This window comes from Chlamydotis macqueenii, chromosome 2 (genome assembly GCF_036417535.1).
Source record: "Chlamydotis macqueenii isolate bChlMac1 chromosome 2, bChlMac1.mat, whole genome shotgun sequence".
Classification (NCBI taxonomy): domain Eukaryota; kingdom Metazoa; phylum Chordata; class Aves; order Otidiformes; family Otididae; genus Chlamydotis; species Chlamydotis macqueenii.
The window spans coordinates 19,451,680-19,473,083 of record NC_141557.1 but is presented as its reverse complement, the minus strand read 5'-3'; the positions used below and the strand labels follow the sequence as shown (position 1 = coordinate 19,473,083).

General features: G+C 42.9%; 1 protein-coding gene across 5 annotated transcripts in view; it reads left to right on the top strand.

The window, feature by feature from the left end:
- Positions 1-14,145: 14,145 nt before the first annotated feature.
- Positions 14,146-21,404, top strand: part of MLLT10 (MLLT10 histone lysine methyltransferase DOT1L cofactor) — a 129,400-nt gene continuing 122,141 nt past the window's right edge. For 2 of the 5 annotated variants that reach the window (XM_086742178.1, XM_086742177.1), the window contains exons 1-2: positions 14,148-14,589; positions 18,197-18,276. In XM_086742178.1, coding sequence (XP_086598304.1) covers positions 14,421-14,589; positions 18,197-18,276 — 249 coding nt within the window. In that variant the 5' untranslated portion in view covers positions 14,148-14,420. Of the gene's footprint in view, positions 14,590-18,196; positions 18,277-21,404 lie in introns of all 5 variants that reach the window. The other 3 variants (XM_086742181.1, XM_086742179.1, XM_086742180.1) reach the window with 3 other exon arrangements.

The window sequence follows — 21,404 nt, the reverse complement described above, 5'->3', positions numbered from 1 at the left end:
CACATTAAAGGCAGGGGACTTGAAAATGGATTTGCACGCACACAGGGGATTGCGATCAATAGCCACCAACATTTATGGCTTAGATTGTTAATGTGAAAAAGAATGGCCAAAAGAATGAAAATGAACAAAAACTAAAGGTGTCTGGCATCAATTACATGAAAAGTTATGCCCTAATTTACTTACTGGGAGCCGGGGTGTGTGCCTGCGTGTTCATGTGTCTGGGTGTATGTCGTGCATGTGTGTGCAGACCCAGATGTACATGTAGCCATCTCCCAAAAGCAAGGGAGTTTCTTTGTTAATTTTGTGGACTGGGTCACCCTCACTGGTGATCAAAGATGAACACGACTAAAGGGATGGGTGTTTGTCTCACATTTCTTAAGACAGGGACTCCCAGAGATGCCCGGTTTTACACATACATGCAACTGCAGAGAGTTGTGTGTCCAGGCGCGCGCACACACAGACACACACAGAGACTATCAATCAAACGTGCTCCTTTTCACGTTGAGTAGCGTGCAATCTGCAATCTACACTCTATAGTCAGTAGTATTTCAGTCTTGAAGCTGTCTGCCCGAAGGATAAACCTAATTAGAAAAGAAAGAGCAAAATAATATTCATAATACCTCACTGTAGACCTATTCCCATTTATTGGAAATCGTATACTTTCATTTTTGTAAACTTGTGTTAAAACATATACGCTCGCAGGGAAGTGCTTAACCACGTCATTCCAGAAAGAAAATGTGTGTAACATTTAAAATACTTTTTTTTTTTCTGTGATGTTTTGATTTATTTTCATTGTATGATTATGTTTAAATACCAGTGCAATTCAGCCTGACCTCTTCCTTCTGCAATGAAGTAATGCACACACCATTTACAGTCTCTTAAACGTTTCGTTGGGAAATGCAACAGCAGTGTCCACCAGCGGTTGTACTAATGGGGAGAATTCTTTTGAAAATCTTCGGGAAAACCTAAGAGGTCATGTGCATTTTCACACTAGGATTGCCACGTTATTAGAGTATTATTATTATTTATTATTATTTGTTAAGTACTGGACCATGTCTTCAGTTATTGGCAAGCATTGAATAAACCTTTTGCTTTCGTGATGCTAGGCAGAATTATACATTTTGAATAACTTGTTTTCTAACCCTATACTTTACTTTTAGATATTGCTGGGCATATTTTGCTCAAGGAGGACACAGATAGAAAGCAGCTAGAGGCTATCACAAAGAGTCCAGTAACGTAAATATAACAGGGTCAAAGAACAGTATAATAGGATCCTTCTGCTATTTTACAGTCAGGCAAATGTGACTGTAGCACCTAAAATTCACCGTAAATTCTACTATGACAACAAATCAGAATGTATAACTAAATCTCCTAAATGTGCAGGACAAAGAAATGCCAACGATCAGTCTGAAAAAAAAAACCAAACCGTAATCTGACTAACACTCATGCCTAGGAGTTTCAGGGTTGGGGTTTTTCTTCCCTCTTTTTTTTTTTTTTTTTTTTTTTAGTAAACAAAGCAGCAATGCAGAGTTCTGCTAAGTGCTTTTTAAGTTGTATTTTTTTTTCCGTGGAGGCTGGTGTGTAACTTGCACACTAGAATTTTGTGTAATTTATAATCACCACGGGCTAAGACTATTTATTGAGTTTGATACTCTTGGCAGTTTTAAAATACTTTTTAGCAGGAGTTTCTGGACACATACTACATGCCATGTTGTTTACTGACCCATAATCAAAATGCAGTGACCTTCTACCCTTTTTTTGCCCCTTGACCCATGCTGAATTCAATGCAGCCTTTATAAATTTGCAAATCCTTGGACGTAAAGGGGATTTGGTGAGGCTTTGTTCTGAAAGGATCCTAAAAGTTTGCATTTTTAATTAGACAAAGGTAAAGCAACAAACATTGGGAAATAAGATACTATCCTGCACATAGGTGATCACTCTGAATTTCCACACCAGGGAACTACATCTTAAAAAACATACTCTGCGAACTGAAAAGCAGTTGCAAACGTAGGAGAGCAGGAGGTTATGAATTGCACCAAATTAGCAATGTGGTACAAATCACTTTCATGACGTAAGGGACGGCCAGGCCACAATCTTCCGGTGCTCCTCATCTCCAAGGACCGTGTGGATCCTGGTGACCCGGGGAGAGCCAGCGATTTGATCTGGAGCTACAGGCGCATTCCCTTATCTCCTCTGCTATCAGTCAGTTAAAGGACACCGTAATTATGATGGTGATAAAACAATGCCCGCTTATGTGTGCTGAATAAATAAAGAATGTTTACAGCCTTAGAATGTTTCAATTCCAATTAAACGCTATCAAAGAAAGCCCCTGCCCCTCTCCCTCTCTCTTTCCTTCCTCCCCTCCCTCCCTCCCCCCACGACTCCCTATTTACCTTGCTGGTTATAACATGGCCCTACGAAATAAACCAGCCTTCCAGTTTGCTATGAAGGCCACATTGGGGGGGGGGGGGGGCGGCGAGGAGCGACACAAGGCACACTCCACAATTACTTGGGTTGCCTGCATCCTTTTTTTTTTTTTTTTTTTTTTTAATTTGTTTATTTTTCAATTGGCAAAGGCGTGATGATGCGGGGGGGGGGGGGGGGGGAAGGCACTTCGGGATCCCATTCCAACCACCGCCCGAGGGAGCTGGGCTGGATGAACCGGGTGCCCTTGGGCGCTGGAGGAGGTGGCTGCATCACCCCCCAACCCCCCCGGGGCCCGGGGTCTCCCCACTGCTCCTCTTCCCTCTGCGGCGGGGAGCCTTGGAGACGGGAGCGGGAATATGCATCCCGCTCACTAAGACAGAGGGATCATTTCAAAAATTCATTGTATCAGCAAATCTCATCATAATCAGATTAAAGCAAGGTTTGGGGGGGGAATTGTCTGTGTGGCTGGGTGTGAAACACTGAGGGGACAACAAAGAAAGCAAAAAACGGGTTCCTCTTCCTTGCCTTGGTCGCGGGGGGGGGCGGTGGGGTGAATGAAAAGCAGTAATTTTCGCGAGAAAGAGACACTTTAAAAAGCTGTGATTCGCCATTCCACCTTGGGTAGCACATTCCTCTGGGAGGTTGTTTCCCTTTAAACTTTATGCTTAATATTTCTATATGATGCTCTTATTTATTTATTGGTTTTAAACTCCAGACAGAAACAATTCCCGCCGCAGAATACACTGAGGCAGATTTTCTCCACACCAGTTTGCTTTTAGCTTATCTCAACTGGGGGAACAGCTTTTCTACATTCAAGCTTTAAAATGTATATTTCATGGAGTTGTCTGGGGTGAAATGTTTATATCCATTTTGTGGAAGTGAGGAACCGAGTGCATTTTCAGGTCCGCTAGATAGACGCAGGCCCTTTTCCTTTTGAAAGTTTAGACCTCCAATACCCTCAATTCTACTGGCAGAATTAGGATGGACTTGGAGGGTCCTAAACGTGACCATTCACTAAGGCGGGGGGCTACAGCTTGCAACAACGTGCTCGGCAACTTAATCTTAGGCTAAAAAGAGCAGAGAGCGAAAAAGAATGGAATACAAACTCTCCCGACATTTGTAGTCGCTTCCAAGGTGGACCGTGCCTTTTGCAACCGGTGGGAACGTGTGTGTTTTGGAGAAAAAAAAAGAAGAGAAGGTAAGCGTTTGTCCTTGTATCCGCCACTTCGGGTAGAAACAATGGAAGAACAAAGGGAACCACTGCTCCGTGCGAACATTTCACATTTTCCCCCTCCGTTCGAGTCCCGTGGCGGGGGCCTGGCGGGGGGGACCCGCTTCAACTTTACCTTCAGAGGCTGGGCGGCGGCGGGGGTGCAGAGGACGCTGAGAAAGTTGGGGGGCGATTTCACCAAAACCCTCCCCCCACCACCCGCTTTACCCCTGGAGCGGCGATGCCCGCCGCGAGCCGAAGTTGCGGATTTCATGGTTCGGAACTCACCGGAGAGTCCCGGCGGCGGCGAGCCGCGGCCGGCGGGAGCGGGGCCGCCCCCGAGCCGGGACCGTTGTGTGCGGGGCCTCCCCCGCGCCACGGCGGGCGGCTCGGCCCGCGCTGCCGGGAAGGACGGATCTCCCTGGTAACCGGCGAGGGAGGAAGCGGAGGTTAGGAGGTAGGGGGGGCGGGGGGGGGGGGGGGGGAGAAAAAAAATCTGCAATTATTTGCAAATCAAATAAATTGCAGCAAAGAGCAAAGAGCGAGTGGGGGTGGGGTTGTGTGCAAACAAACATCGCCGGCGCTCGGCTCCGCGGAGAGCTCGGGCGGCGAGCGCGCGGCGTCGCCGCGGACCGTTACAAAGGGCGGCGGGCAGGGCCCCGTCCCGTCCCATCCCCCGGGAGCGCCGCCCGCCCGCCCGGGACACAAGCACTCGGTGTTTACAGCCGGGGCGGGCGGCCGCCCCAAGGTACTGTGAGGGAAGCGCGGGGCGCTGCGGGGCCGGGCCGGGCCGGGCCTTCTGTTGGCGGCGGCGGGGCCCGCCCGCCGAGGCGCCGCCCGCCATTGGCGCGGGCGCGGGGGCTCTCGGCCGCTGACCTTTCACCCCCTCCCCCTCGCCCGCCGCTTCCTTTGCCGCCCGACCACTTTCTTACCCACAATTCCCCGCGCCGGCCGCGCTCGTGCCTCCCGCCTCGCCCCCGCCCCCGCCAGCCCGGGAAAATCCGAGCTCCAGGGCGGGAGGGGGTCGGGGTGTCCCTGTGGCGGGGGGCGGCAGGGAAAGGCTGGGGGGCCCGGGGCTGAAGGGGCGTTCGCCGAGGCTTCGGAGGGGGGCAGGGGTCCCTACCTGCCCGAGTCTGGGGGGAGGCCGGGTGCCGGGAAGAGGATTTGCCTGTTGAACGTTACTAGTAGACGTTAATCTCGTGCTTTACAAGACCTTGTCAGTGGCTTTAAGGAAATCAAACGTGACATTAATCAAATCACACAAATGTAAACATTTATAAGTTAAATCCTAATATTATGCAATTATTTAAATCAAGCCGTGGTTTTTCCTCAGTGCTGTGTTGTCGCTCCCGCTCTCTTCCTCACACGCTTTGAGTTTTCCGCTGGATCCCGGTGTCTCGTTTTCCACTGCTCGGTGCTTTTAACGTGGCGGCCAGAAACACGCCATCCCGCTGGGCTTCGGCTCGCGGGCAGCAAAGTAGACAGCGCTATCGTTTGAATATCGCTCGGTCCCCAAATCAAGCCCATGGAGATTAAAAAGCAGTATGCTTTGCATAAATTTGGGGATGAAACCCTCAAATTGTGCCTTGTGTTGCTACTGCTGTGGGTTTTCTTTTCGCCTGTGGGTGTGTGAAGCGGCTGATCCTGTGCAGAAACTCGAGAGGGAGGCTCCGGTGACTGAAACACGGAGAGGTGCCCTTGCAGCCTCGGTGGAGTTTTTGGGCAAAGGGACACGTGAAGGACCCACTCATTGCGAGCAGGGGACAAGAGGGCGAAGGAAGGCGGGTGCAGGGTGCCAGCGCTGGGGCTCGATGGGTCTGAGGGCCGCGGGCGTGCTCGGCCATCCTCGCAGCAGGTCAAAGCAAAAGCAGCTGGGGGCGAGTGCGCGGGGCGGGAGGGCTGACACCGGCAGCTCTGGGCTGGCTCGGGAGGGCTGCAGGTGGGCTTCAAGGGCAGGCTGCAGGCACGCCACGAGGGCAAGATTCGGGGACGGTGACGATGGCGAGAGACCCTGCAAAGCGGGCGGGCAGCCTGCCCCCGATTTCGTCCTCCGTCCCGGTCCTTCCCGTTCCCCTCTCCCCGCGGCTTCTGCGGCGGGGAAAAGGCGATTTGGGGGTCAGAGAGGAGAACAATGCTGAGCCGTCGTTTGTGTGCAGCACCGTCCCCTGAAGGGAAGCAGCGAGCACTGCAGCGGCCGGGCCGGGTCTGTAGTGCTGCCTCCTCTCCTGCGGGTAGTGCTCACGGCATGCGCGGGCCGGGCAGCCGGCGGGAAGGAGGCCGGGGGCAGCCGGCGGAGGGGTGAGGGCTCCCATAGGCCGGCCCGCCCGCACCGCCGACCCCGGGATAGGCTCGGGAGCGGGGCTGGCGGCGAGCCAGGCGGGCAGCCCCGCTCGCCCTCCGGGGGCGGGAGAGTTTGGGGGGCGAGCAGCTGAGAGAGTAAATCCGTGGGTGCCGTCGGCAGCGCGGCGCTGAACTGGCAGACTTGCCTGGGGGATTTCAAGGGTGAGCGAGGGTCTGCCGTCAGCGGGGCGGGCTCCGGGCTGGCTGCCCTAGGGAGCATGGAGGGGGCCGCGTCGGCCCGGCAGCGAGCGGGGCGGGAGCTCGCCGGCGGCGGCCCGCGCTCTCCGGCAGCGCAGCGTGCGAGGCCGCGGGAAGGCGGCGGGAGAGGGGCTGGGCAGCGGGGCCCGAGGAAGCGCAGCCGGGGCTCCATCTCCTCCGGGCGCTCCCCCATTGTTCCCCAGCCGCCTCCTTCGCGCCGCTTTCCGCCTGCGGGGCTTTGCCCGGCCGGAGCGAGGGGAGGGGGGAAGAGCTCCCGCCGGGCGGCCCCGCTGCCGCCGGGCCCCCCGCAAGCTTCTGTGTGCTGGGCCCCGCAACTCGGGGGGGTCCGGGAAGAGAAGGGGGTACATAAGTAGAGAGGAGCCTTTAGAAGTGCCATCCGCTGAGGGAGCTCCTGTGAGGCTGTAGCTCACGTGTTACTCGAAAGGTAAAAAAAACCCAACAACAACAACAAAAAAAAACCAAACCCAACAACCAAAACCAAACCCACTACCGCAGGGGATTTGTACGGAAAGTAACATCTGTTTGTGGGTGGATTTTAGAGCAGGACTTCTTAAAGAAATCGGGAGAAACTGCTCCGAACCTCTGGATTTGGAATAATAAATTTAGCCACAGAAAACTTTGGAAGGAGTCTGCTTATAAAAATGACGATTAATCTTATGCTGTTTTTCATATAAGCACCTTGATGTCTGGATTTTTTTTTAATATATTTTTGTCCCCCTCAAGTGATCGTTGTGTGTTGGTTTGAGATTTTTAAAAATGTATTTTGTAGGAAAAGTGTTTGTGTCTCTCCTTTTTTTTTCCTGAAAATAATTAGAAATTAAATTATTTCGGTACTCCATTTCAGACCTGAACTTTCTCATGTATTTACACAGAGGAAGAATTGACTAACTTGATGTTCAAGAAAATTTCCAACAAGTGCCCTTGATCGGCTAAGGGAAAAAACATGGTTTTGCACGTTGTTTCTGGAGGATTAAATTAAAACGGGTAGGGGCTCATATTTGTGATGAGGAAAGAATTTGTAGAGAACTAGATATTTTAAGAAAATCCTTTCTAGGAGAACTGTGATTATTTTTAGTAAGTTATCTCTGAGTGCATGAGAATTTGTTTTAAAAGATTAGAAGCGATGTCTAGTTTGTTGTTGTTAGGTTTTTAAAAATTAAATATGTATCGCCAAGAAATTAACGTTTTGCATATATCGTGAGCAGCAAGTAAAATAAGTTAAAGGATTATGTTTATGGATATCACCCAGCTGAAAATAATTCTGAAGTGACTTTCCTCCCCCCACGCACACTCGCACACTTGGGAAGCTGCATGCTTGCAGTCATTGTTTTAAGATAATACACTTTGGGACTTCTCTTTCAGTCTTTGTAAACTTGCAGGCTTTTGTGGGACTCCTCCAAATAAAAGCTCAGTTCAGTTTAGATGGTAAAAAGCATCCATGTTATTTGAAAGCTGAAGATGCAAGTAATATTTAATAGGAAAACACCACCCTGGTAATATCTAGAGGCATTAACTTTAAGATGGAGGAAAGAAAGATTTTTTTGTTTTGTTTTATTTTACTTCTTCTACTTCAGTATTCTGGAGATGCATTTATTCTTGATTGCTGCTTGGTGATTTTCTAAAGGTAACTACAAATTTAGAAAACATCATTCAAAAGGACTTTTAACGCTCTTGTATTTACTAAAACAATATATCGCTATTTGAAAACTGTCTTTATTGAAAGGGAAGATTAAAAAAATAGTCAGTGAGAGACCGTTTGTTGCCATTATTCATTGCTCTTTATTTTGTATTTGTGTGGAATGTGTTGACATATTTAATATATTATTATTTTTTTTTTCACAAAGGAGCATTGTTGTTATTTTTAATTGGGAAGTACCACCATATAAAAATTACCCACATTCCCGACTCTGAAGTACCATAGGAAGATTGACAAAAAGTGATCCGAGGCTTGCGCGCTTAATTCGCCAGGAATGTTAAGCTTCCCAGATACACCCTATGTGGTCAAGTTAGACTTTCGTCTCTTTGGCAGTTTTTAATGGTCAAAATTGTACCTCGAGGAAATGTATCTATGTATATATACGTGGAATTGAAATTAGATGGTAACTAGCAGTGGGAACGGAGCTCACTGATCGAAAGACTTTTTTTTTTTTCCTTAAATTTTATTGCATTTGGCAACCTCTTTCTTTCAGAGACACAATACAATTAATTAACATATTCTGGGGCGTGTTTTTGAGATTGGGAAGTGGTGGCCCCTTGTTGAGAAGAAAACACTTTAAATAAAAAAGTAACATTGTTTTGTCCAAATGGTACTGGGAAAAGCAGAGTAGTATTGCTTATACAGCCCACGGATGCGGTTGATTTACTCCAATTTGTTTTAGCATATAACAAACCAGCTTTTCCTTTCCCACGCCTATATTAGATATATGTGTTTTGTTTATACAAATCCATCTAAAATAGGTCTATATTTAAGATATTGGATGGGAAATTCAGCATGTCATTTCTTGTATTTAATATGTGGTACAGATACCATTCCTAAATTGAAATCAAATAAATGTGACCTGTGATGCAACGCAGTATCACACTGCTGATCATAACACAACAAACATGAAAAAAAGGCTATTAATTTATATGGAATGTTAATTTAGCAAATCCTACATAGAGATATGCCTGTAGAAGAAAAGTAATCTGAGGCTTGGTTTTGCAGTGATGCTATGTAAATGTATTTAATAAAAATCCAATGAATGAATACATACCTCATAAAAATCCAAACTTTGAAATGAACTATTCTTCTCTAAAGAAAAGCCCTCTAAATTCCAGAGTTTACTAAACCAGCTTTTCAGGGCTTATACAGCATTAATATCCAATATGGTTTGCGAGAAGTTTATTTCAGGTTCTTTTGTATCATACTGTAATTATCATTACTTTGACTTGACTCACATAAAAATGTGGTTAACATTTAAATGCCTTTTTAATGTAGAGAATTATAAATTAAATGTCACATTTAAGTCTTTAACTTCTATCACTTAGGGAATGTTAAATCTTTAAAAGGAAATAATAATTACGCTTAAAAACATCCTGTGCCAGGATTCCTTTATTTAGAATTTTGTTTTGAGATTGTTCATTCAAAGAAAATCTCTTGTTTCATGTTTACTGTAAACCTCAGTCTGAAATTAACATTTAAATGCCAACATTAGTAACAGAAGCAGTACTTGAAAACCACCAGTTTTATCCGTTGCTGCTAGTTAAGTGGAATTTACCAAAGTCTCCAAAGGTGATAATACAATTAAAAGCAAGAAAATGAATACAATAGTTGGTGGAATTAGTTCCCCCTTTCTTTGCAGTCTAAAGAATGACAAAATTTGTAATTACATTTGCACAAAAGAAAATAACACAACATATGAAGAGGCATGGTGTCCAGGAGATGCACTGACATGACCTTTGATGCCGCTACCTGTACTTGCATAACACATAAATATATAGCATGCAAACTCCTGGTCAAGAAGTGACCACACGTTAAATGTTGAAACTATTAAATTATTCAGTACATTGCATTTGGATAGGTGTTAAACACAGATTTGAGCAGTACATTAAAGAATAGGAGGAAAAATAAAACGTCACTCTTTCCCAGTACAATTTAAGAGTAAGCATGTAAAGATACATTAACATTTTTTAATACAGGTTCTGTAGACACGCTATATCCTTCATAATTGAACATGCATAGAAATAATTTGTTGGATCTAAGGCAGACTGCCGTTTAAAACACAGTGTGTGCAAAGGTCAACACACAAGAGTCGCATTTTATTTTGTGTAAAGTGACCATTTTCCTGCGGCCTTCCCAGAAATGAAGCAAATACCCACGATTAGAAATTATATCAGTGAAGAGTGTTAATGATTTAAACCCATATAAACAAAAGGCAGACAAGCATCAATGTATTTTAAATGGATAATCAGGAGATGTATTATTCTACCTATTGAATATCACTAAGTCATTGCAATTTTCCTGTTTTCACTTGCATCTGTTTAGCTGGAGCATGTACCCTTTTGCACATAGGTAAAGATCTAAGCTTTCTCAACAAAGACTCCATCTGAAAACAGACTAAAAATTGCTATGAGAAATTTGCTTTCTGGAAAGAAGTGAGTTTCCCCACTCTGCAGCTCCAAGTCCCAGTATCAATTAATGTTTTCTAATATAGTATGCATTTTATATAATGTCTATGCTGCTTCTGTTATTCCTGGAAGACTCTTCTGATGATTATATCACACTGGTAATGCAGTTTTCTAAATGAAAGACTCTTTCAATGCTTTGTTCTGTTCACTAAACTTACAAGATGATTTTGCACAATTTAGAAAAAAAAAAGTTAAATTTTAACCAAGTATTAAAAAATCTTAGCATTATTGTTGGTACCAATTAATTGGTAGTAAAAATTTAAGATGAATACTCCCTTATTTTTGTTAATGAAGCTAAACTGCTATACACCAATGTATGCTAACATTTCCGTGAGGAATTCCTTAAACTTTTAAAAACAATTTGCATTTGGAGAGTGTAATTTTCTTTCACTTATGCATTCACTCTATTTGAGAAAGTATCTAAAAAAAAAAAAAAGAAAACATATAATGCTCTGGTATGTTTCTTATAATCTAACTTGTTTAGCTTCTAGGTTTTGTAGGGTCCTTTTAAGAGAATTGGATTTTCTCCTTGCAGTTAGATTAACAATGAAATTATTCATTCTTACTCACTGAATTATATTCCTCTCTAATTATTTTAATCTCTTATATATCACTATAAGAAGGACAGGCTTATTTTTTTAAAAAAAGAAAATTGGCCTTCTGTGTCATGTCAGTGCTTATTAAATACTACAATCATAAGAACATATATGCTACAAGATTTTATGTTCTGATTCCATAGCTGTTATAGGCTTAGTGTTTGCAGTATTTATTTAGTGGTAATGCATTTCTTTTCCTATTTTGCATTTCAAAGGTCTTCTCTAAATGATTGTTTTACAGAACTACCAAGAGGTTATCTAAATTTTTTCATCAAATATTAGACAATACCATAAGGTGATAGTCATGGAGTTTCTTTCAGTCCATATACATTTTTTCTATATAAAGAATTAAACAGAAATCCATAAGACATAAAACAAATGTTTCATTAAATAATTGAATATATTAGGCTTGACAGAATCTTGACCAAAGCAAAATTTCAGGCTGTTTAGTACTGAGGTGGTGTATTACATGGTGTGAGATTAAAATATTTTTATTTGAAAACTATACAGTAGGTTTTTCACGAATATACTCTTGTTGCAAAGTGATTAATTTTTCTTTGATGGTGCTTCTTTATAAAATTAAAAATTGAGCCTTAAAATAATTAACATTAAAAAAAAAAAACAAAACAAAAAAGAAAAACCCAGGAATTGTACTAGTTGCTTTTCAAAGAAGAAATTGCAGGAAGACCTCAATGAATTAAGAAAAAAAAAGAAGCTATGGGAAAAAATTACAATTGTTTGTTACAATACAAGTTTTACTAAATGTATAAATTCACCCAACAAATTAAAATATATTTAATATATTTTAATTTTTAAAGGATATTTATTTTAATTTACCTGTCAGGGAAATAAAGGACAGATTTGCTGCTGTACCATGTTTTTTTTTTTTTTGTCAGGGTTAGCAGAATCATTGAGAATGCTTTCTAAATTAGATGTCATTTTCTTGACAAGAATGAAGAAGGGCTGGGACACAGTATCTATCAGCTTCAAATAATTTGCGTTTTTTTAAAACACCAAGATATATTAATTGCTTTATTTCCTCACAAAGTAATTGCATGCACCTGCAATTTTCAGGGTATTTTCACAAGGTTTAAAAGTAATAAAGATAGTGTTTTAAGTATGTTTTATAATGTAAATAGTTTTATGTTCAAATTTGTATTCTTCAGTGTTGAGATAGGACATTTGGATGTGGGATTTTGGTTTTTTTTTTTGAGAGCAATCTCTGACTGATTTTACACAAACTAAAACATACTACATTCCAGTTCCTCCGACCCCATTTTTTACATGTGCATTAAAAATTTCTAATCTCTCAAGGATATTGGAACATATATTTAGAGAGAAATGTTTAGAATGTGTCTCAAATGGCTGTGTTAATCGCATGTTTGGCTGGGCCCTTAATCTAGAAAGCTACTTTCATCATTCCTTTTTCGCCTGCCTTCCGTTTTTTTCTCTATCTAAATAATTTAACTTAAAACTTTCAAGGAGAGAAAAGAGCTTGACCTAAGATATCCTGCATGCAAACTGCAGACTCGGAAGTCTCTAGGGGGTAGAGACTTGTGAACATCCCACCGCTCCCTTCCGTGTAGCAGTTTGTCGTACTCCCAGACACAAGTGCAGATGTTTGTTAGTTAACAATGTATAAAATATAACCCACATATATATGTCTAGTAGTGGTGCGTCCCGGAATGTATATAATTCTGTTGTGATTTGTACAGATACCGTATCAGCTAAACTGGCCTTGCAAAATCGTCATGAAAAATACAGTCCACGCACAAATTCAGCTTCTCTGCCTTTTAGCATGATAATGAAGATACGTCAGTGATATCTTCCTTGCCCAACGCTAAATAAATAAATAAATAAATAAATGCTGGCTCTGGGGCAAGCGACTGAGCAGAATTTAGCAAGGCTGCATTTAATTTCTCAGTGCTTCTAACAATCACCACAATTAGTTCCTTCTGCTACAGGCATACCTGCTTACAATGGAGAATTGAATAGCCTGAGATTTTCCTCTCTGCTGACCACCTCAGCTCTCTCTCCCCCCAGGTTTTCTTCCCTACCTTTAATTAAGAGAGACAACAGAATTGTTTTACTAACACAGCCCACCCCCAACGCCCAACTTCTAGAAAGGCATATCCACCTCTGAGTAAAAGTAGGTAACAGCTGTGTGGAAGAACATTGTTTTTGAGCCTCTGTGGCCTCCTCGGTGTCTCTATTTCTCCTATCTTCTATGCAGCATCACTTTCGCTGCTCTGGCAGCAATAGCCACGCAGCGCTGCATCCGCACGACGAGTTTTGGGGGAGAAGAGAGAGCGGGATTAATAATGCATTAGTTTTGCAGCCCCATCGAAGGGAAAATAAACAAAATAGTAACAGTTGCGGTGAGGGCAGGGAAGTGGCGTAATAGCGAGAATGCATTAGTCCTGCAGGCACACGGAGGGGATATAAACAGGATAATAAAAGTTGGGAGCGGGAATGCATTAGTCCCGCAGTCACATCAGGGGGAAAATAAACAAGACAGTAAAAATGATTTCTGCGGAGCGGGAGGAGGGCGGGCGCGGGGCGAGTCCTGCAGCCTTCCTGAAGGGGGCATGAGCGGTGACATCGCGGGTGGGAGCGGGGCGCATGTCTGCCACCTCCCCCGCCCCCCCACACACCCGGGGGAGGGGGGCAGCAACAAGCCCGGCTAACGCTCGCCCGGGCTGGGAAGGGAGGCGGTTTCGCGCGGTCTGTCCGGAGGCGCGCCGAGCGGCCCCGGCGGGAGGTGGCGGCTCGGAGCGCGTTAGGGTTAGGCCGGCCTGGGGGGAGGGGGAGCGGGGCGGGGAGATGGCTCGCCCGGGGGACGGAGAGTGGCAGCACGCCGAGGTGGGTGCCCGAGCGGGGGCGGCGCGGCTCGCAGGCCGGGGCGGTGGGCGCGCTGGGCGGGCCGGGCCAGGGCCATCAGGTGCCCGCAGAGCTGGCTCTTCCGGCCGGCGCGCGAGGCGAGGCGAGGGGCGGGCGGGCGGTCCTGGCGGGGCGCCACTCGCTCGCGCACGCTCTCTCGGCGCGGCGGTTGGAGCCGTTGGGGGGCGGGGGGGAGGGGGCGCGTGCTCCAGCCGCGGCTCACGTTCCCTGGGCGGCTCGTGAACCATCGCGAGGAGGCCCAGGCCGAGGCCTTCCCCGCGGGGGCGCGCAGTGCGCCTGCGCGCTCGCCCCGCTCCCCTGCCTGCCTGCTGTGCGGTGTCTTCCTCAGCGCGCCGCCGCCGGGCTGCCCCTGCCTGCTTTGCCTGACTGATACAGCCTGGCCGGTCGGGCCGGGGCGAGAAGAGGCTCTCAGCCAGCGGTCATGGGCCCTAAATCATTGCCGTGGCGGCGGTGGCGGCGGCGGCGGCTGAGTGACTGAGGGGAGACACCGCCGGGGGAGGGGGCAGGCAGGGGGTCAAGCGTGCGTGTGCGGTGTTGACGACGGTGTTTTTAACCCTTAGATGGTCTCTAGCGAGCCGTTGCTGCTGCCTGTGTCACTGGAGGGCGAGTTCTCCAATAGCATGAAGGAGATGATCGGCGGTTGCTGCGTGTGCTCCGACGAGAGGGGCTGGGCCGAGAACCCGCTTGTCTACTGCGACGGGCACGGCTGCAATGTCGCAGTGCATCAAGGTGAGTAGGCAGGCGAGTGCCAGCTCACCCACTCTGGCCTCCAGCCTCGCTACTTCCTTCTTGATGTTCACTGTCCTTTTGCCTTGGGCCTGCTTTCCCCCGTTCCCCCCTTTGGCTGTTTTTTTCCTCTTCTTCTCCCCATCCCCCCTCCCAGCTCCCTCTTGTTACCTGTGAAGCCAGTTTCTAGGGCCTCGTGCTTTCTAGTCTGACCTGTCATCTTCTTCCAGTCTGTCTGTCTTTTCCCTCCTGTGGGACTTCCTATATTATGGCTACGAGAAAGGAAGAACTCCCCTTCCAGGTTTTTTTCCCTTTCTCCTTCCCTTGTACCTCTTCTGTGTCTATGCTCTATGCTTTCCAGACCATCTTTGCACTCTTGTTAACAACCTTAGCTGCAGCAGCCAAAAGACTACCGAAAACTCCTTTCCTTCTTTGCAGAACTTCTTACTAATCTCTATTCTGGCAATTGTTGCTGTATTTCTTTCTCCCTATACTCGATTCCTGTTTCCCAAGTTAGAAAAAATTGAGAGAGTGCCCGTAGAAGAGGAGGGTTTAGGACTGGAAGGGAGCGGTGTGTAGGAAAGACTTAGCTGTCATGTGATTTCTTCCTCTGCCTGCCTTTCCTTGAATGTCATTTGGCTGATGTTTCCTGGTAGATGAAGAGACTTCCTGTTGTGGTTCTGCAGGGGGAGGGTGCTAGTTGGAATGGCTGATGCTGGATTTGTTTGGATTAATGGAGGCTGGTTGGTTGGTTTCCAGCTCAGCTCACAAGCTGGCATGTTCTCTCTATGTATGATTGTTTGTTCCTGTCACTGGGTTGACCGTTCTTGTGAGAGCAGAGGGAGAAACTGGGTTCTGCTGCTTACATTGTAAGAAAGGAAGTTATGATGACTTTTGCTTATGGTAGCAGAAAAAAGGAATAAGATAGTAGTTTATTTGTGTGTCAAGTCCCAAGCAGTCATATGATCTCCATGGCTGGCTCTTTGACTCTTTCTTGGTGGTGAACAAATTGGAGGAGACAGAAAATCTAAGTCCAGTTCATTAATCTGAATGCTTAGCACATATGAAAATACTACTAACGTGTCTCTCATACTTGGTCTAAAATTGTGTTGAAGATGATATAGTAACTTTGTTTCAGGTGTATGCTCCATTGCAAACTGACAAATAATGAGAAATAGTAATAATTTAAGAAGACTTGCAAAATAATTTCTTTATTCTTGTTAATATTGGATTGAATGCAGAGGGGAGCTGACAGGATCTATGAAATTAGTCTGGTTTTGAATCAGTTTTCTGTTGGCTTAAAAGCTGGGTAATGTTAACCAGTAAGTTAACCCTGCTTTTGAGGAACCTTAGGATCATGAAAAAGAACACTAAAACACTAATACTTTTAGAAGTCATACCTGAACCAGCTATTACTTTTGTATTATCTTGGACATCTTCCTTTGCGTCTTGAGCCCTGCTGATATTTTCAGTGAAATAATTTTACAATAGCAGTATTTGGAGCTGAAATAGTGGGAACAACAAAAGTCTGTTTTAGGAGATATTCCTTATATAGACACACGCTTCAGTAAACTGGGTACAAGAATATTGAACTTCTTTTTTTTTTTTTTTTTTTTTCTTTGAGGCCAGGTACAAATCTGCATTTGAATCTGGCAGGAGGTGTTCAAAGCACTGCTTCTTCTAAATCCAGAAACTGTTGTAGAAGTCTTAAGAAAAGAAAAACTGTATGTTTTGATTTTCTGTATCATTGATGTTTTTACATTTTAGATTTGATGTGTCATGTGAAGGTGGTAGAGGAAGCATGTCCACTAGTCTTTCTGTGGTAAAAGTAGTAGTTCTCATGGTTAAAGCTGGTAGTCCTTATTTGAAGTTGAGGCAGCAGTTATTACCCATGAGACAATGTTTTTAAAGAAGCTTTGCGTAGTAGTGGAAGTATGAACCAAAGGAAGTCCGGGAACTCAATAAAGGATATCACAGTGCATCAGAGCACAAGCCTGTGGTGGACTTTTTTTAGGGTCTAGGTGTACTGTGTTAATGTTTGCAGATATAAAAGTACTGAACTTTAACTTTGGTCTTTGCCCAACTCGTGTTGCCTTTGGCTCTATTGCCGGCACTATCTCTGAGTTGCGTTCTGTAATTAGTTTCTTACTCTGCACTGTCTTTTGCTAATTTAAATGTGTGATTTGCACATTTAAAATCTCCCTCTTCATCTTTAAAGAGGAATTCAGAGTCCCCCTCATCTGTGTTTAATATAGAAGCGACGAGAACAAGATATTTTTTCTCACGTTAAAGATCTTATTGTACGGTAGAAAGGGCTTACCAAGGTAGTTTGGTGTGTCAGTACTTGGATAATGTGTTTGAAAATCTGACAACTGATCTTAATATGACTACATATATCTATATTATAGGGAATTATTTCACTGGCTTTTCTTCATAGAAGGAAAGGTGTATTAGCCAGACATTTTTTTATACTACTATTGCATTACTGTTTTGTTGGGTTTTTTCCTTCTTCAGGCTAGCACAAAACCAATAGTATTTTTGTATATATACTAGAAGATACTAATTTAATCTCAGCTTTCTTCTTAATTATTAATTTATCATATATATGTATATATTTTTTTCTAGTTACACACTTAAATCAGATTTTCTTGTCTAAGTAACATATAATTGTTGGGAATTGAGATATTAAAAATATTATATCGGATTCAGGATTATCTTTTTGAGGAAAATGTTTGGCTTTTTGATTGTTTGTTATTAGTTGTTAAACTTCTACAGATATTAGAATATACTCACAGCACTTGTATTCTTGTATTTTCTTTCCCTCAGCAGTTCTTAAAGTTTCTTGATCTGTGCATTTCAAACGTGAACAGTATTGCCAAATTACTCAACTCTTTTTCTGTGGAGTTTCTTATGAAACTCCTACCTTTTTTTTCTAGACTATAAAAATAGACATGGCTGTTTAGCAGAGAAATCCGCATGTCTAAAAATCTCTTTCCTAAAGATTTATGTTGTAGCCTGGCTGTAGTTGCAACTGAACCTAGCCCTGATGCTCAGTTTAGTTTATATTTACAGTTCTATGAGTTTTCAGGGGGGAAAAAAAGGCAAACTTTGGATCTTTGTTCAGTTTATTATGGATTTCCTGCTTAAGACCAGTTATTTTACTCATACAAAGTAAGAGAACTTGATTGCAACTAAGTATATTAATGTCTTATGACAAACTTGGGTTTGTTAGTTGCTTTTAGTTTTCTCTTAAAAAAGAGTTTACTATAAATGACGGGTGTTTATTATTGTGAAGTGTTTTGCCCATTTTGCTGGTAAATAAATAGCAAAACAGATCATTTATGAAGCATTGCTGGTTTTGAATGGTTATATTACTTTTCAAGTACATTAGAATTTTATTTTATTTAACAAATTTTGCATAGATTTTTAAGTGGAAGCTTGTACTTCATTTCTAGTACCGTTGTGACAGGATTTCATGTGAAATGTATAGATGTCAATTTAACTTATTAAAATGATGTAAGATACTAAGCTTTTTTAATAACATTCTTAGTAGTAGTAGTACTGTAGTGCTACTTATGTTTGCTGAAATATTTTGTCTTCTTCAAAACAGCTTGCTATGGAATTGTTCAAGTACCCACTGGACCTTGGTTTTGCAGGAAGTGTGAATCTCAGGAAAGAGCAGCCAGAGTGGTATGTGCTTTGTTTATTAAGTAATGCTGGTTATAATGCTTCTGTGGATAATATTTGCCCAAGTATCCCGGTAATAGTAGAAAATAGATTATCTTTCTGTTGTAATTCCGTCTATATGCTATTCAGAAAGAACTAGGATTTTTATTTTTTGAAGTGGAAATATGTAACTCCCTCTGAGTATTCTGATAATTTCTGTGGGAGGGGGTGTGTGTGTTTGGGGTTTCTTAGCTTTTTTTTAAAGTTTGTTTGTGTTTTTTTTTTTTTTGTTTTTTTTTTCTTCCCCCCAACCATTTCAAAGATTATTTTCTTCTTATCTATGGTGCGGATTTTGTGTAATGTTGTCAGTTTAATGCTTATGTAGTTAGGTACGAGGAGGAAATAGAATCTATGTCCATTTTTCTTTTACAGCAACTTCAGATTGCCAGTTGAAAGCTTCAGTCTAGGAACACTCAACGAATAAGTAGTGTTCTTAATTTCAGAAACCCCAATGCTTTTTTTTTTTTTCTTTTTTTTTTTTTTTTCCCCCTTGATTGCATGAGGGTTTTTTTTGGTCAGACTTGTATGTTATTAGATGAAGTTGCATAATATCAGGTGTTTTTAGAAAGACAATGACATTTCTCACTACTTGGCACTTTTTAGTTTGTCTTCCAGCAAAAGTATTTAGAAAGAGTGACCTGTTCCTTTGGTTCTGAAAACATTTTTCTTTTTCTTTTCTTGGAAGAGAAGGCAGTGCAGCACCTTAGGACACTGTGTAAACTATTTTTAACTTGTATATCTAAAGACAAATGAAGAGCCTCAGACCAAATTTTCAGTTACTGTCAGTGACTAGCAGGGTGTTCACATGAGCTATTTGCTGTTCCTATTTCCTTTCTAGTATTAATTACTGTAGAAATGGTAGAATGACTTAATGTTGTGTGGATTTTTGGCACAGGACTGAAGTATCTTGTTCTTTTACTTGCCACTTATGTTTTCATAATGCCCTAATAACCTAGACTTTGTTACTCCTTCCAAAGCAGACTTGGTGGTGGGAGCAAGAATGGATTGATTTCTGTGTGCTCTCCAACTCAACAGAAAATCAAACCCACTGCCCTTTTTAAAGAAAGGCTATTTCTTTCTTTTCCTTGGAAGAACATCAGCAATGTAAAGTTTTTAAGAGTAGCATTTTTTGATATTGCTGAGTTTGATGTATACAGGTTGACAACAAAGTTAAAAATATAGAGGGGGAAAAGAGAGATGGAGGCTAGGAGGAGGATTTTTCTGGTGTGTGATAGGGAATTCTCATCAGGATTTAGGATATAGTTTTTCCTGGCCTCTGACTCAAGGAATGAAGGAGAACTGTACTGAGTTCTAAAATAAAGTGTCTCACTGTGTTCCGATAATTTATTGAGTTTGCCAAAGACAATAGCTTTGATATGCATTATGCTGTTTTTCTTCCCTGTTTGAAGGTAAGAAGGAATAGTGATGAACTTAACTGAATTCTCTGCCCAGTGTATTCCATTCTTGTTTCCAACTAATGGGGTCTGTTTATTGTACAATTCAACAAGTTGATTATTGATCGTGTTTCAGAAAAAAATAATCTTTCCCATTTGTAATATAGCTTAGGTTTAAATGGTTCTCGAGTGAAACTGATTACATGTGAGGTAAAACAGATTCATAACATTGAACTAACTTGTATGTTAGTGGGTTAGAAAAATAGTGGCTGTCTCTGAGGTGTCTTGGAGAAGCGCTTAACATTCAAAAACTAAACTGAAGCTCTGACTTCAGTATGAAAACTGGAAATTTATTGTAACCAGTTTGCCAGACTCAGAAGTTGTAACATACTTATTTGCAAAAACAAACCTCCTTACCATCACTATAGGAGACTGAAGCTTAGTTTTTCTGTTGGCCTTTTTGTCTAGAAACAAAACCAGAATTAAATTAACTGTATTACATTGAACATGCTTCTGCTTAATTATTTTTAATCTCTAAAAAGACCCAAGTCTTGCACTCAAGGCATATTTTTCCCTGCTGATGCTGTCAGTGTTGTGTGTTTTTGCAGTGGCTTGTTTGGTGGGGTGTTTTGTTTATATATATATATATATATATATATATATATATATATATATATACACACACACACACACACACATATATGTACCAGACCAGGGTTGATTGCTTACATTAAAATTGTCTTGCTTTAACAACTGAAAAAATATAGAAATATGCTAACTCAAGAGCATGTAACTCAAGTAGGTGTGTCACCAGAGAATTTTGCTCAACAGCAGGTTAGAGCAGTTGGCTTCCCATATACTTTCAGCTGTTACACACTGATGTCTGCTGTGTTCCTTTTCTCTTGTGTACTGCTGCTAAGCTGGTACATACTGCTTATCAGTGAAAGCAGTGGCTCATTTCTTTCAGCAACGCAAGCATCCTGACTAGTGGGCTTCTGCATTTTTGATAGTGAGGTGGTAGCCAGCGTCTTGGGTTTTGAATGGTCAGCTGCCAGTTGGAAAGCACAGTTCCCTACCTAGCAAGTCATACCGAGTCTTGACTCTAGTAGGATCATGTTTGTGTATGTGTGAGAGAAACTGTGATTTTTGTAAACCTGAATCATTTGAATCATTTTATTATTTGTAATTATGTAACATGTAATTATTTGATTTACCTTATAATCATGCATATGTAGCACATAATAAATAGAACGCTGTAATCCCAGTATGCACTTTTTACAGTTGCTGTGTAAGTTTTTAACTATTGCTTGAAAAGTCTTAGTTTTCCCTAAATCAGCTAATTTATCTTAGCTTAATGGTGAGCTTGGAATGTGAATCTCTTCAAGATGGGTGGCAACTGCTTCCAGCTTTGCCTGTGGCAGTGCCAGCTGTTATTACTCTGCATAGCGGGCCCTTTTGGTGTCTTCAGATGTACCTGAATTTCTGAATCAAAAAGCAGGGCAGATACATGTTGGTGTAGGAAAAAGTAATATTAGGGTCTGTGTGATGGTGTACACATATGGAGTGGTATGTAAGGGACTTTGTGTCCTGGCTTGGGAAGTTGAATGGGATGTGTATGTTGTCCAGGGGCTGATAGTACTTGTATCCAAAGAGAGACTAGAGAAGCTAAGTTTAGGAATTGTAGCACGACTGTTGTTC